The sequence below is a fragment of the Lithobates pipiens genome, unplaced genomic scaffold (genome assembly GCF_037356315.1).
Source record: "Lithobates pipiens isolate NorthernLeopardFrog02 unplaced genomic scaffold, aLitPip1_a1.2 Scaffold_18, whole genome shotgun sequence".
Classification (NCBI taxonomy): Eukaryota; Metazoa; Chordata; class Amphibia; order Anura; family Ranidae; genus Lithobates; species Lithobates pipiens.
In genome coordinates this window covers 398,539,973-398,557,176 of record NW_027507758.1, presented here as the reverse complement: position 1 = coordinate 398,557,176, position 17,204 = coordinate 398,539,973, and the positions used below count along the sequence as shown (strand labels likewise).

The following is a 17,204-nucleotide window of genomic DNA, read 5'->3' as shown; positions in this document are numbered from 1 at the left end:
TCAACAACACTCATTGTTTCTACTAATATTTTCTCTGAAAATCCAACCAACCTTTAATAACCCACTGCTCATTCTACACACATCATAGTAAACGATGTTTTAACAATGGAGGATAGATCGCTATAAATAATCACTCTTTAGGGAATTAAATAAGATTCAAGCCAACCCCTAGAAAATAAATTGCACCTAAGGTCATTAGATGATGTTGTTGTTTTGGGTGGGCTGCAGTACCACTTCATGGCACTCTGTATTATCTGCAGTCCTAATTCAAAATTTTGAGAGCCTCCACAGTGGAAGCAAATGCATTATAATGGAGAAACAGTGGGCAGGTGAGCCTGGAAGGAGCCCCTCATTAAAAGCACAGGGGCACACATGGGCACCCAGCACATAGCACAATGACAGTGAAGGTGTCCAGTGCATCCCCTCAATCCCTTAAGTATATTTTGGGCCAGTTGTGTAGGACATTTATTCTTGCTATAGGTATTGAAGTCCAATACAACATACATAAACCAGTTTGCGCAGTTCCCACACAATCCTAATTGGGTACAGTGAGAGCACATATGCCCGGACCAGCCGGCGATGCATGACGTCAGTATAGGCCACAACGGAAGACAAGAATAAACGGAGCAGTGTGGCAGTGTGTATTCCCAGGTTGCTATGACAACATTGTTAAGGCTAAGTATATTTTGGCAGGTACAAAAAACATCTGTTGATCTTGTCTGAATTATTATATCCTTTTAACTTCATGTGGACTAAGCTAAAATTTCAAATAGTGTTATCAGCTTTCTCAGCTATCTTTTGTAAGCTACAAAGCTATTAATGTGTAATTGAGATAAGTAGTGGCAGAAGTGTTTGTGAACCAAATAAGGAGAGGGGGCCTAGAGTGGCAATGTTGCTCCTCCATAGATACAATTCAGTGAGTGGGAGCTGTAACTGTAGGACCAGAAGTGTGTTATTATCAAAATAACCACGTGAAAATAAAAGAAAAAAACCTTAAAAAAAAACTACTAGAAAAACTTAAAGTTAAAAAAGAAATTGGGTTTATTTAACTCCTTATTAGCGCTTAATTTATCCTAATTGGCCCCAATTAACTTATTCTACCACTTCTCCCTTTAGCTATTGTTTTTCTGCTGATTTGTTATTGTTTATTTCCATTTTATTAACTATTGATATTTGCAAATGTTTTTTTTTTTTATTTGTTCTGTTTGATAATTTTTTTGTATCACACTACTAAAAAGCATGACATTAGAATTTATTATTTATTCATTTGTAAATAACTTTTCAAGGCTTTATACCAGAATCGTAATCAAAGTGCCATTTTAAACAAGCTGCAGGCTTTCAGGCTGCAGAAGAGTGCATTAGTGAGTAGATGTTACAATTATGGGTGACAACAAGCCAGAACAGCTGTGAGCCTGAACTCCAGCACTGGATTACCAGTTCCCAGTCCTGGAAGAGGTGCCGTCAAGAGGCATGAAAAGCAGACTCAGGCAGGGCTGTTTTTTCGATAGGGCTTGCTGGGCAGTTGCCCGGGGACCCCACTTGCCTGAAGGGCCCCACCCAGGGCCGATCCTGAGCAGTGCAATCTGCTTCAGTAGACTTGAAGTTTTGACTGACTGCATTGGTTGCTCACTTGCTAGCATCACTGGCCTCCCAGTGTCTAGCTAGCAACCAGTGATGTCAATCAAAGGTCGCAGCTGCCCCAGCACTCATAGCGCACTGTGGTCGTTGGCTAGTGAACAAGCTCCGCTCACCTCTGCCCTGTTCTTCAGACAGTGTGGCTGTGCCCATCAAACACAGCCACTGTGCCCACTGCCCATCAAAGCTGCCACCACTGTGCCCATCAAACACAGCCACTGTGTCCATCAAAAGCTGCCACTGTGCCCATCAAAAGCTGCCACTGTGCCTATCAATTACAGCCACGGTGGCCATCAAAGCTGCCAATGTGCCTGTCAAACACAGCCACTGTGCCCATAAAAAGCTGCCACTGTGCCCATCAAACACAGCTACTGTACCCATCAAAGCTACCACTGTGCCCAACAAACACAGCCACTGTCCCCATCAAACACAGCCATTGTGCCCATCAAAGCTGCCACTGTGCCCATCAAAGCTGCCACTGTGCCATTAAATGCAGCCACTGTGCCCTTATTGATAACTTGCATTTTTATTCTTGTGCGTGATTGTGTAGACATGGCCCCAGTGCACTGTATTGGCCGGGGGCCTATACTGCTCTTAAGAAGGCCCTGGACTCAGGTCAGTAGAAAGGATGATGTCTATATTAAAATAACATTTTAAATAGGTAGAAGTATAAAGGGGTCACAATTAGCCAGGGAAGGACTTTATAAGTTCATATTAAAATACATGTTCAAGCCTCAAGTGGTAAATGAGCTTCTAAGCTGAGTAAATCGAGAACAACAGAAGAGAATTTCTTATGCAGTAAAACAGTGCCAACAGAACTGGTAACGTGCAAAGTGCTGTAGCCCCAAGTTATGTTTACTTTTACTGATGTCAGATCGGCAAAATGTTAGTTATTTAAGTAAGTTATGAAGAAAATGTAGAGAAACATGTTTTTGTAAACAGATCATTTTTAAAGTTATATTAAACCTATTCAGATTTCTACAACTTTTTAATGTCAGTATTGAAAAAAAAAACAGCAGTAAATAGTATATATTTACTTAAACTATGACAGGAAATCAAGGAATAATAACACATAACAGTTACTACAAATATGACAGCGAATCAAGTATTAATCACATATTATAGTGCACAATCCAGAAAAGGAACCATCTAGCTAAACTGCCTTAGTCAGAAAATGCTGAGTGCTGGAGCTGAACACTTGACTGTATAGATTAGTTATCCCCTGAGAACTCGAGAATAATTTACATTTCCAATAAGAAGAAATTTAAATGGTTCAAAAACTGCACAGTATCACTTTCAGCTAGACATGTGGATTGATGAAGAAAATGTGCAATTTAAACAAGCACATTAAAATGCCCTCACAGTTACTCTAATTGATACACTAAGAAACACTTATCAGACTTGTAAAACTTCAACACAGACAAATCTATTATCTTTATACCAAATGCAAACTCCTAGCTTCTACACATTTGCATTTAACATAAAAACCTTTCTTACTTAGTTTTGTGATTGAATGTCACCAGGGTACTAAGAACAGTTAGTTTAAACTTTTAATAATAATGAGGAAGAATAATCATCCTACGTTTTGTAAACAAAACAAGTTGTAACTCAAGAGACAGCTTTTGTGGGTGTAAATATTGAATCTGTTTCAAGGTGCATTTTATCACAGAAATTAATATTGCATCCCACAGAAAGATGGCAACCTAGTTGTTCTCTATTTGTTACAAATCCTTCCTGGTATCCTTACTATGTCATCAACAGATCGAAATGATGTAAAGATCTATGTTTATCTTGCAAGGAAATTTCTCCCCATTATCCTATTGAATGGAGGTAGTCTATTAGGCTGGATTCACACCTATGCATTTTTAGTGCTTTTTGCATTTTGCAGATTTGCACTACAGAATGTGTTCCATAGGAAACCATGTTAAATGGACTGTAGTGCAAATCTGCAAAATGCAAAAAGCACTAAAAATGCATAGGTGGGAATCCAGCCTTAAGCATTACTTTGTTTGTCAGGAGATAACCTTTTGGTAATTAGATGTATTTTTGAAATTTAGAAAATGTTTGACTGTTTTTAATAGACATTTAACATTAAACACACTTCTAAACCTTGTGGACAGCCTTCACAGAAGAGTTGAAGCTGTTATAGCTGCTGCAAAGGGTGGGTCAACTCAATATTGAACCCTACGGACTAAGACTGGGGTGCCATCAAAGTTCATGTGCGTGCAAAGGCAGTTGTCCCAATACTTTTATATATAGTGTATATATATATATATATATATATATATATATATATATATATATATATATATATATATATATATATATATATATATATATCATTAGACTAAAAGTTTCTCAGTCTTAAAACTTATGTATGAATATATAAGAAAGAACATATTATGCATCATCTCATTTCAAACACTCATGTACAGTATCTCACAACAGTGAGTACACCCCTCACATTTTTGTAAATATTTAATTATATCTTTTCATGTGGCAACACTGAATAAATGACACTTTGCTACAATGTAAAGTAGTGAGTGTTCAGCTTGCATAACAGTGTAAATTTGCTGTCCCCTCAAAATAACTCAACACACAGCCATTAATGTCTACAAAATGGCAACAAAAGTGAGTACACCCCTAAGTGAAAATGTCCAAATTGGGCCAAACTAGCCCTTTTCCCTCCATGTGACTCATTAGTGTTACAAGGTCGCTGGTGTGAATGGGAAGCAGGTGTGTTAAATTTAGTGTTATCGCTCTCACTCTCTCATAGAAGTCACTGGAAGTTCAACACGGCACCTCATGGCAAAGAACTCCCTAAGGATCTGAAAAAAAGAATTGTTGCTCTACATAAAGATGGCCTAGGCCAGTGATGGCGAACCTTGGCACCCCAGATGTTTTGGAACTACATTTCCCATGATGCTCAACTACACTGCAGAGTGGATGAGCATCATGGGAAATGTAGTTCCAAAACATCTGGGGTGCCAAGGTTCGCCATCACTGGCCTAGGCTATAAGAAGACTGCCAAGACCCTAAAACTGAGCTCCAGCATGGTGGCCAAGACCACACAGAGGTTTAACAGGACAGGTTCCAATCAGAACAGGTCTTGCCATTGTCGACCAAAGAAGTTGAGTGCACATGCTCAGCATCATATCCAGAGGTTGTCTTGATGCACAAGAAAGCCTGCAAACAGTTTGCTGAAGACAAGCAGACTAAGGACATGGATTACTGGAACCATGTCCCATGGTCTGATGAGACCAAGATAAACTTATTTGGTTCAGATGGTGTCAAGCATGTGTGGCAGCAACCAGGTGAGGAGTACAAAGACAAGTGTGAGACAAGTGTGAGTCAAGCATGGTGGTGGGAGTGTCATGGTCTAGGGCTGCATGAGTGCTGCTGACACTAGAGCTACAGTTCATTGAGGGAACCATGAATGCCAGCAAGTACTGTGATATACTGAAGCCGAGCATGATCCCCTCACTTCTGAGACTGTACCGCAGGGCATTGTTGCAAAATGATAACAACCCCAAACACACCTCCAAGGCGACCACTGCCTTGCTAAAGAAGCTGAGAGTAAAAGCGATGGACTGGCCAAGCATGTCTCCAGACCTACATCCTATTAAGCATCTGTGGGGCATCCTCAAACTGAAGGTGGAAGAGTGCAATGTCTCTAACATCCACCACCTCTGTGATGTCATCATGGAGGAGGACTCCAGTGGCAACCCATGAAGCTCTGGTGAACTCCATGCCCAAGAGGGTTAAGGCAGTGCTGGAAAATAAGGGTGGCCACACAAAATATTGATGCTTTTGGCCCAATTTAGACATTTTCATTTAGGGGTGTACTCACTTTTGTTGCCAGTAGTTTAGACATTAATGGCTGTGCGTAAAGTTATTTTGACGGGACAGCAAATTTACACTGTTATACAAGCTGTACACTTACTACTTTATATTATAGCAAAGTGTCATCTCTTCAGTGTTGTCACAAGAAAAGATATAATAAAATATTTACAAAAATGTGAGGGGTGTACTCACATTTGTGAGATACTGTATATATTATGCAACTAATATATGTGATAGTATTTATTATGTAACTTTATAAAAAGAAAATGTATATTGCTTGAAAAGTCCTAATTCATATTCAGATTTATGTATTCATGAGTTTTTTTTTAATCATAATGAGTTTTCATTCCAAAATTGCAATTTTCAATACTACACAGTTGACTACAGCCACTTGATAGATCACCTCATACACTTGCCAGCAAACAGAATGTACTTTCTAGTTTTGCAATGCCAGTAAATTGTCAACAGAACAATCTATGTCCGTGTTACTGAGAGAAAGCAAGCATGTACAGTTGCCAATGCATGGAAAAAAAATCTGTTGTTGTGCATTGTACTGAGGAAAAAATACAGTTTAGCTATTATTCTTTGTGTGTTTTTTAAATGCATGTTTCATATTTTCTAATTACCAGAGTAAAAATGCTTTTTCTTTCCACATATCTAAACCGATGCTATGAACTTTATTGACTATTAAGTTAGATTTAACCTACAAAGAAAAAGCATTTAAAAGCCAAAAGCAAAGTAAATAAATAAAAACAAGTTTAGGAATGTACTTCAAATATGGTATGGATTTTAAGGCGAACCCTGTGGCAAAATTTTTTAAAAAATGGCGTAGGGGTCCCCCCAAAATCCATACCAGACCCTTATCCGAGCATACAACCTGGCAGGCTGCAGGAAAAGAGGGGGACAAAAGAGCGCCCCCCACTTTTTTTTTTTTTTTATAACACAATTTTATTTGGGAGAAAGCACAAAAATACAGAAGAACAGACATCTCCAACAACTGGAGGAATAAAATGCTAACAAAGTTTCAGAGTAAACAGAGTAAACATTGCATATAAACATTCTTAGAATTACATGTCCATACAGGCGTGTACAGTGATATAGTCAGGTGCTTGTCAGATCAGTAGCCAGAGAACAAAAAAGAAGGGGGTCAGAGAATGAGAACAGCCTGATATGGTTCGCAACTTAGTACTTTGGAGGTCTCTATCTCTGGGTCTGTTAAGGGATCAGTTTGAGGGTGGATGTAGGGACCAAAAGTACGGGAGGTTAATTCTGTCTTTATGTGGTCTTGGAGCGGGCGGTGAGTCATTCTCAGTGACTAACTTAGCGGGTCGCATCAGGGGATTCCCTGATGGGATTCCATTGAAAATGGTGACAGTTATGTGTTGTTGGGATCCTGTGTTGCTAAGATGCAATGGTGTGTGTGCGCATCTAAGCTGGGATGCTGGGTTACAGGAATTGGTCAAAGGTAGGGGACAGGAGGGGGAAGGAAAGGGAAAGAAAAAAAAAGGGGGGGGGGACCATTCGGGGCGGCTGAGGGGGTTAACATAGATTCTGGAGGATCAGGGGTATTCAGGAGTCCCCCTTCCCGTGACCCGCGCCCCCCTCCTTAACTGTACCAGGCCACATGCCCTCAACATGGGGAGGGTGCTTTGGAGTAGCCCCCCAAAGCACCTTGTCCCCATGTTGATGGGGACAAGGGCCTCATCCCCACAACCCTTGCCCGGTGGTTGTGGGTGTATGCGGGCAGGGGGCTTATCTGAATCTGGAAGCCCCTTTAACAAGGAGACCCCCTAGATCCCGGCCCCCCTATGTGAATTGGTAAGGGGTACCATTTCACAAAAGAAAGTGTCAAAAATAGTAAAAAACACAGGAGACACTTAGGGACAAGTCCTTTATTAAAAGATAAAAAAAAAAGTCCATTCATCTTCAATAATGCCACGGACAAGCCAAAAAAAGAAAAAAAATTGTAACAGCTCTGCCTCCATGGGAGGCTCCTGCTGAGTGATGCTTCTTCTTGGTGACAGCTCTTATATAGCTGAGGACGGGGCCACTCGGTGATGTAAACGAGTAACCCTACCTTCCTCTGACATTACAAACCCCATGTTGAGGGCATGTGGCCTGGTATCGTTCAGCGGGGGGCGCTCTCTCATCCCCCTTCTTTTCCTGCGGCCTGCCAGGTTGCGTGCTCGGATAAGGGTATGGATTGGGGGGACCCCTATGCCTTTTTTTTTATTTGGTTCCCCTTAATTTCCATACCAGACCTGAAGGGCCTGTTATGTATTTTGGGGGGACCCCCGCACATTTTTTTAAAAACGTTTTGTTCGGGGTTCCCCTTAATATTCATACCATACCCAAAGGGTCTGGTAATGGACTGGGGGGGGGGGCATGCCATTTTTTTCAATGAGTTTTATCTATATTGCTGAGACCTGACAATTCATTACAGCTGCGATCGGTTTTAAATTACTTCTTTCCTTTAGAAATGTGATTTTGCTGTAGTACTGTTCTAAACACGGGAAAACTGTGCCACTTTACAGGCAAACTATAGACACCCACCCACCCCCCTCCCCGGCATGATATTTAAAGGAACATTTCTTTTTTATTGTTTCACTTTAACCGTTATTAAAATCACTGCTCCCGAAAAAATGGCCATTTTTAAAACTTTCTTTTGCATTGATATAAGTCCCCTGGTGACACTTTTTATGACAATAACTTGCATATAAGCCATTAAAATGAGCACTTTCAAATTAGCCCCGAACACCGCATATTGTTCTGGGTTCGCCGAACGTCCGAACAACCAAAGTTGGGCCCGAACTTATGCTCAGGCAGAACCATTCGCCCATCCCTATTAATGTGTTGATAAAGAGAGTAGACAATGTTTAGTGAATCTTCATAGAATTTTTCCTTGCTCATGACTGGATGCTTTAAGTAAATGCAGCTTTACTTTTTTAGGTACCTATTGTCTATTTCTATATAACTCAACATTGTAGTTGTCAGGGATGTAGTTTCAGATCTTAGGGCCCCATAGCAAAATTTTAATGCGGCCTCTCAGAAACCTCTTATGGCCCATACATATGGTCGGACTTTACAATGACAAAATCCATCAGATTTTTTCCGATGGATTTTGGCCCAAACTTGTCTTGCATACACACAGTTGCACAAATTTGTTGGAAAATCCGATCGTTCCGAATGCGGTGATGTACAACACGTACGATGAGACTATAAACGGGCCAGTAGCCAATAGCTTTCGTCTCGTAATTTAATCTGAGCATGTGTGGCACTTTGTCCGTCGGAATTGTCTACACACGATCGGAATTTAAATGGAAGTGTTTAGCGGATTTTGTTGTTGGACAATTTTAGATCCAGCTCTCAAACTTTGTGTGTCGGAAATTCCGACGGAAAAAGTCTGATGGAGCCCACACACAATCGGATTTTCTGACAACACGATCCGATCGCACATTTTCCAACCGTGTGTACAAAGCATTAGTGTGTCAGCTGTGACTATATAGTGAAGAAGTAGCAGGCGAGCTGTTCTCATAGTTTGTACACTACTAGGAACCAGTTCTGTAAATATACATTGTAATGGAAGAGGAAGGCAGCAGTGCAGGGAATTAACTTTTTTTTTGCATTTTTGATCAAATGGCCTTAGTATAAATTCTAAGCCCTCCCACCCCTTTGCCACAGCAAGGAAGTACTAAAAAAAAGTGGTCTAGTATTTAGTAAAAGAAAAAAAGTTGTATCAGCATTAATGAGTATTTCAATATTTTATATGGTTACATAATTGTTAATATTCCTGCACACAGTGGGGTTGATTTATTAAAAGCAAAGAGACTTTGCAAGTGAAGTTAAACGAATTTTCCCCAGAGTTTAGTGCATGTGGTGAAACTCTGCTGATTTCCATCATCTGATAACGTGCAAGCAAAAACTTATTTATTTTTTCCTTGAACCGATTTGGTATTGTTTACAAAGTGAAGCTTCACCACATTAGGACATTTACCACCTTCAGACCCTTAAAAATTTGGATTTTTTGCAGAACTATAGGACAGTACATCTACATTGCTAAGGCAGCTAAAAATATATATTTTACTGCACACTCTGAAAAGGTGTATAAGCGACTAGAGAAGATGATCCTGAAAAGTCCTCCTATGTGGCAACAGCTACACTGCTAAGCCAGTTAAAAAAATTCTCATTACCTCTTAGCTTGAACAGGTGGAGAAATAACCAGAGATGCATCATTCTCTATGACGCTTATTAACCACTACAGATCCGCGCTATTGCCAAATGACGGCATTAGCGCGGACCTACATTTCCGGGACTACGTCTATTGACGTAGTCCTGGTTACGAGCGGCCTGCGCGCCCCCTGAGGGGCGCGCGCGGCGCGCTCTGTGATCGGCGAGTCCGTGAGACTCGCCTGATCACCGATCCGTGTAAGGGGTCGATCCCGACCCCTTATCACGTGATCAGCTGTCAGCCAATGACAGCTGATCATGTGATAGAACGGAGCCGGTAATCGGCTATTATTCCTCCTCGCGCTGACAGCGCGAGGAGAGAAAAAAAAAGCCGATCGCCGGCGGCCGTGATCGGGACATCGGTCCCGATCACGGCCATGAAAAAAGGGACCACCTGCCACCTGCCTGTGCCCACCTGCCTCCCGCAGTGCCATCCTGAAATAAAATAAAAGCAAAAGTAAGTGCCCCCCGTCAGTGCCCCCCCCTCAGTGCCCACAGTGCCCACAGTGCCACCCACAGTGCCACCCACAGTGCCACCCACAGTGCCACCCCACAGTGCCACCCACAGTGCCACCCAATCTGCCTCAAAGGTGCTGCACCCCAGTGCCGCCCATCAGTGCCCAGCAGTGCCGCCCATCTGTGCCCAGCAGTGCCGCCCATCAGTGCCCAGCAGTGCCACCTATCAGAGCCACCTATCAGTGCCACCTATCAGTGCCCATCAGTCCCATCTATCTGTGGTACCTATCAGTGCCCATCCGTGCCACCCATCCGTGCCACTTATCTGTGCCACCCATCCGTGCCATCTTATCTGTGCCCATCTTTGCCCATCAGTGCCGCCTTATCTGTGCCCATCGGTGCCGCCTTATCTGTGCCTATTAGTGCCGCCTTAACTATGCCTATCAGTGCCCACCGGCGCAGCCCATCAGTGCCCACCGGTGCAGCCCATCAGTGCCCACCAATGCAGCCCATCAGTGCCCACCAATGCAGCCTATCAGTGCCGCCTAATCAGCGCACTTCAATGAAGGAGAAAAATGACCCGTTTGCAAAATTTTATAACAAACTATTAAAACATGATTTTTTTTTTTTTTTTTTTTGCATCTTTTTTTGTTTGTTTAGCAAAAAATAAAACTCCGAGCTGTAACTAAATACCACCAAAAGAAAGCTCTATTTGTGGGAAAAAAATGATAAAAATTTCATTTGGGTACAGTGTTGTATGCCCGCGCAATTGTCATTCAAAGTGCATCAGCGCTGAAAGCTGAAAATTGGTCTGGGACTGAGGGGGGTTTAAGTGCCCAGTAAGCAAGTGGTTAATCTAGTACTGGATGTGTGCTATCTTCTTATTTACACCAATTTTCTATGTTTAACAGCCTGCCTAATAGGGCTTCCTCCCACCCTCAAGTACTGAGGGGACTGATTTAGTATTTAGTAAAAAATAAATGTATTAGCAATAATAGGGTCCCTCCCAACTCTAGGTCCTGTAGCAGTAAACTGGACTATCTTTGGCTATAGTTATGTATTCAGATGCCTACAATGTTGTTGTTTTTTATATATATATATATTCATGGAGTTTATGTCTGGTAATAAATATACTACACTTAAAAATGCTGTTGATTTTAGGCAGCCACCTTTGAGCCTGACAGAACACGTATATGTGCACTGTCTCCCCCCTACAGCAACAGATCTCTATAATAGTAATAGATCATTATTATAAGAGATGTTTTGCTTCAGAAGTTTATTGGGGACATTGCCAGGTCATCTGTGATCTGCTCCATCCCACCCCAGAAAAAGTTTCAACAAAGTAAATATTAATCCATGGTGCCTTTTTACATTGATTGTTTGCTCCATATTACTTGTATAGGTATTGCTTGAGCAGCAAATACTCCCACAAGCTTTGGCTAGGTCATTAAGTTTGTTTTACTGCCTGTGCTGATGGGGTTTTGTTTGCTTCAAGCAGATTTTGAATTCCTGTTCAAGTTTATGTGAATGATAAATTCACTTAAAGTTCACTTAAAGTACATCAACTTCAGGTCAAATGTATCTGGCTGTATGTTGTTGGAAGCATCTCAAGCTGTAGTCAAACTGATGCCATCAACACAAGCCTAAAGCCCATAAACACAATGTTGTAAAGATTGAGGACTTTTGCAAATGGCATGTTCTGATTGGCTCATTTAATCTTTTGGTTCCTATCTACTCTGATTTTACCTGCTTAAATCCAAATGTTCTTTACACTAGTGCTATTAAGTGACTACATTAGCATTTGTCACAGTATACTTGTACTTTGTTGTACACTTACCAATGACTTTGCCCTTATACAGCAATGCAATGTAATTTCCTGCCACCACTGTCTATTTTTTTCTGCTCTTCTTTTCCTTACAACTTGAGTATTCCCATAACCCTTATTGTATACACCGAGCTTAATCAAAATGAGAAGATTAACTAGTATGGTTCATCTGGTTCTTATTGTAAGGCTGTTTCTGTTCCATGTATCAATGAAAAATGTGAGGCTGGTTTTGGCTTTTGAGCTAGTGGCCACATGGTTATAAACGGATACATTTTTATCTTATTATACACATAATAATTTTAAATGTCTGAGATAGCTTTTTTTTTAAAAGCAAAAGTGTTTCCTATTTGGTTCATACAAAACAGTATACTAGATCTCCAAACAAGCAGGAAGTATGTTAAAATAGATAACTTCAGAACATACATGGACAACATTATATAATGTATGCATATAGGTGATAACATTTTCTTACAACATTTAAGGCCTGATTCACACTAGTGTTTGGGGGGAGTTGGAAAAATTCCATGTTTGAAAAATGCTTTTAACTCCCTCCGTCTGCTACCCTCCCTGTGCAATGCACAGTACCAAATTCAAGGAGTTAAAGAAGGCAGCGAATAGGTGATGCAATGCCTACTCACTGCCTTTCAAATGCTCTCTGAAGAGCGATCCAAGCATGGCTCACTCTTCAGAGAGCAAATCTAGTGTGAATGAACCCTTAGGGTTGGCAAAAGTAAAAAAATAATAATAATAATTTAAAAATAAAGTCAATTTAGCACTTACGATTTTGAGTCATCCCAAAGAACACAGTATGGCTTTAAAGTACTCTGAAAAAAATAAAAATAACATTATTACCACACAGCATTTCCTCAGAGTACACAAAGATATTATACCACTAATACTGAATAATGTATTTGGTCAGATACATTTTAATTATGGTGTAAAAGTAATCCAATGACATAACCAACTCTAGGATGTAATTAATAGTGATGGACGAACTTCCGACGGGACGTTTCGCGAACGCGAAACGCGAACGGACACAAACGTTCGCGAAAACGACCGTTCGCCGCGGGCTCCATTGACTTCAATGGGAGGCGAATTTCGCAAACCTTTAGGTCGAATTTGCGGCCACGGGGTAATTATTAGGGGGTAGCACGTAGTCCCACCACCTGGACAATAGCATAATACATGTATGAGGTGAATTTGGGATCGATAACTACAAGCATTTTTTTTTTATTTGGGAAATTGTTCTGACAATTCAGGACTATGGAGCTAATGAAGGCAATGGAGGAGAGGGAAGGTCAGGGACCAGGGTAGGCAAACAAGAGGGTGCAGGAGATACAGAGCACTGACAGCAGCACCGTAATACAGAGCACTGACATCAGCACCGTGACATACAGCGCTGACAGCAGCTCCGTGACATACAGCGCTGACAGCAGCTCCGTGACATACAGCGCTGACAGCAGCTCCGTGACATACAGCGCTGACAGCAGCTCCGTGACATACAGCGCTGACAGCAGCTCCGTGACATACAGCGCTGACAGCAGCACCGTGACATACAGCGCTGACAGCAGCTCCGTGACATACAGCGCTGACAGCAGCTCCGTGACATACAGCGCTGACAGCAGCTCCGTGACATACAGCACTGACAGCAGCTCCGTGACATACAGCGCTGACAGCAGCTCCGTGACATACAGCGCTGACAGCAGCTCCGTGACATACAGCGCTGACAGCAGCTCCGTGACATACAGCGCTGACAGCAGCTCCGTGACATACAGCGCTGACAGCAGCTCCGTGACATACAGCGCTGACAGCAGCTCCGTGACATACAGCGCTGACAGCAGCTCCGTGACATACAGCGCTGACAGCAGCTCCGTGACATACAGCGCTGACAGCAGCTCCGTGACATACAGCGCTGACAGCAGCACCGTAAGCAGCCCCAGGAGGAAGTCAGCACAGCACAGGGATGGTGTGATCCCCTCATAATAAGAACCCCCAGGAGGAAGTCAGCACAGCACAGGGATGGTGGGAGCCCCTCATAATAAGAACACCCAGGAGGAAGTCAGCACAGCACAGGGATGGTGGGAACCCCTCATAATAAGCAGCCCCAGTAGAAATATGACACCGCTCAACCTCTTCAAAGAGGAGGGTAGGGGCATATAGTACGGTGTGCTTTTTTGGGTCAGGGAAGTGAGCCAAATGAATTAAGAAGGTCTGTGTGCTTGATTCCAAAAATTGTTTATAGACATATACATGGTCTACTGATCACATGTGTTGAATTCCTCCGAGATCCATGCCTCATTCATTTTTAGAAATGTGAGGTAGTTAACACTGTGGTGAGCTAGGCGAGTACGCTTATCGGTCACAATCCCCCCTGCTGCGCTGAACGTCCTTTCGGACAGGACACTGGATGAGGGGCAAGCCAACAGTTCGATTGCAAATTGGGCAAGCTCTGGCCAGAGGTCAAGCCTGCCCACCCAGTAGTCTAGGGGTTCATCACTCCTCAGAGCGTCCACATCGGCCGTTAACCCAATGTAGTCGGACACCTGACGGTCTAGGCGTTCCCTGATGCTGGATCCGGATGACACCTGTCGATGGGTCGGCTGAAAGAATGACCTCATATCCGAAGTCACCAACACATCTTCAAACCGGCCTCTTCTTGCAGGCGCTGTTGGATTGGTACCCGCAAATCCTTCTCTGGGAGTGGGAATTGCTCCTCTGCCAGCGCACGCAAAAGCAGAATGCAGCATTTCTCGAAGCAAGGCCTGGAAGTGCTGCATTCTGACAGCCCTCTGCGACGGCGGTAACATTTCCGCCATTTTGTGTTTGTACCGGGGGTCTAAGTACGTTGCCACCCAGTACTGGTCCTTGACCCTCATGCTTTTTATACGGGGGTCCCTATTAAAACACTGGAGCATGAAGGCCCCCATTTGCACTAAAGTGGAAGCGGTGTGGTGGCCTGGCTCCTGCTCATCATCCAGGATAATGTCGTCCTCTTCATTCTCCTCTCCCCATCCTCGCACAACAGGGATCCCAGAAAGGTTTAAAGCATGCTCTTCTTGCTCCTGCTCATCCGCCCCGGCACCATCCTCCTCTGACTCCTCATCAGACTCCTGTTGTTGACTTGTCTCAGATAGAGTAGCCCCCCCTGGGAATTCATCCAGCATTGCGACTTCCTCATCTTCCCGCTCCTGCTCCTCCACAGCCTGATCAATGACACGACGCAATGCACGCTCCAGAAAGAAGGCATAAGGTACCATGTCACTGATGGCGCCATGGCTGCGACTGACCAGTTTGGTGATCTCCTCAAATGGCCGCAGAAGTCTGCATGTGTCGCGCATGAGCAGCCACTGGCGCGGTGAAAAAAAACCCAGCTCCCCAGAACCGTTTCTTTCGCAGAGTTCATACAGGTAGACGTTAACTGCACGTTTCTGCTGGAGCAGCCTATCAAGCATATAGAAGGTTGAGTTCCATCGCGTCGGGCAATCGCAAATAAGACGTCTGACCGGCAGATGGTGTCGCCGCTGAATGTCAGCAAGGCGAGCCATGGCCGTGTAAGATCTTCTGAAATGGGCCGAGATTTTCCTTGCCTGCCGCAAGATGTCCTGGACCCCAGGGTATTTGACAAGGAATCGCTGCACGACCAAGTTTAAGACGTGTGCCATGCACGGCACGTGCGTGATTTTGCCCTGTTTCAATGCGCTAAGCAGATTGGCACCGTTGTCACACACCACTTTACCAACTGTCAAATTGAGCGGTGTTAGCCACTCATCTGCCTGTGAACGCAAAGCTGAAAGGAGTGCCGGGCCAGTGTGGCTCTTTGCTTCCAGGCACAACAGACGCAGCACGGCATGGCAACGTCTCACCTGGCATGTGGAATAGGTTCTGGGGAGCTTGGGCGGTGCAGTGGAAGAGACGCTAGCAGCGGAAAAGGAGGAGGCAGCTGAGGAGGAGAGGGAGGAGGATGGAGTAGGAGGAGGAGAAGAAGAGTCAGGCCTGCATGCAATCCGTGGCGGTAAAACCAAATCTACACGGGTGCCACGGGTTACATGCTTGACGGCCGTCAGAAGGTTCACCCAGTGGGCAGTAAAACTGATATACCTTCCCTGCCCGTGTTTGCTAGACCACGTGTCTGTGGTCAGATGTATCTTGGCACCGACACTGTGTGCCAGAGATACATTCACTTGCCGCTGAACATGGCCATATAGCTCTGGGATGCCCTTCTCTGAGAAATACTTCCTTCCTGGGACCTTCCATTGTGGTGTTCCAATGGCCACAAATTTGCGAAAGGCCTCCGAGTCCACCAGTTTATATGGCAGTAGTTGGCGGGCTATGAGTTCTGACAAGCCAGCCGCCAACCGTTGGGCAAGAGGGTTATCCGGCGTCATCATTTTTTTACGCTCAAACATTAGGCCCACGGAAGCCTGCCTTTTTGCAGAAAAATGTGAGCTTGGCGTGATGGAAGGTGGAGTGGAGGACAATTGTGAGGAGAGAGGAGAAGGAGAAGTAGAAGACGAGGCTGGACGGTGAGAGCCTGCAGTGTGGCTTTGTGTGTTCCGTTGCTCCCACTGGGCTCGGTGATGGCTGCTCATGTGCCTTCTTAAGGCGGTCGTCCCTAGGTGAGTATTGGGCTTACCGCGACTAACGCGTTGACTGCAAAGATTGCAGATGGCAACGCTATTGTCAGCAGCGGACACGTTAAAAAAAGCCCACACTGCGGAGCCATGTGCCGGTGTCCTGGGAGCGCCAGATGTGACCGTACATGGTCGATGACTCGCTCCTGATACATTTGCAGTCTGCTTTGTCCCTGCTGTGCAATGTAAGTCATTGCTGCTTCTCCTCCCTATCTGCTGGTCCATATCTCCCTCTGAACTCCCCTCCTCTTCCTCTCTTGTGGGCACCCACGTGACATCACTAGACACGTCATCATCAACGTCACCTTCCCCACCGCTATAAGTAGAGTAGGCAGCAACACCGGGGACCAACCTCCTCCTTGGGCTGATCTGGGTACTGGCGTCAGACTGCTGAGTAGCGCTTGTTGCTACCTCCTCTTCCTGATCCAATACCAAGAGTGGCTGCGCATCAGAAATGTCCTCTTGATATGGATCGGAAAATAATTCCAGTGACTCAAGCGGAAGGTATGTGGTGGTGGTGGTGGTGGTCGTGTTGTTGGTGGTAGTGTCTTTGGGGGTGCACATAGCAGAGAGTGAAGAAGAGGGTG

At 44.0% G+C, this 17,204-nt stretch overlaps 1 protein-coding gene across 4 annotated transcripts in view; it reads right to left on the bottom strand.

Annotated features, from left to right (window-relative positions):
- Nucleotides 1-17,204, bottom strand: part of ADGRB3 (adhesion G protein-coupled receptor B3) — a 1,271,667-nt gene that overhangs the window by 339,614 nt on the left and 914,849 nt on the right. For all 4 annotated transcript variants that reach the window (XM_077487874.1, XM_077487872.1, XM_077487875.1 and 1 more), the window contains one exon: nt 12,767-12,810. In XM_077487874.1, the coding sequence (XP_077344000.1) occupies nt 12,767-12,810 (44 nt within the window). The remainder of the gene's footprint in view (nt 1-12,766; nt 12,811-17,204) is intronic.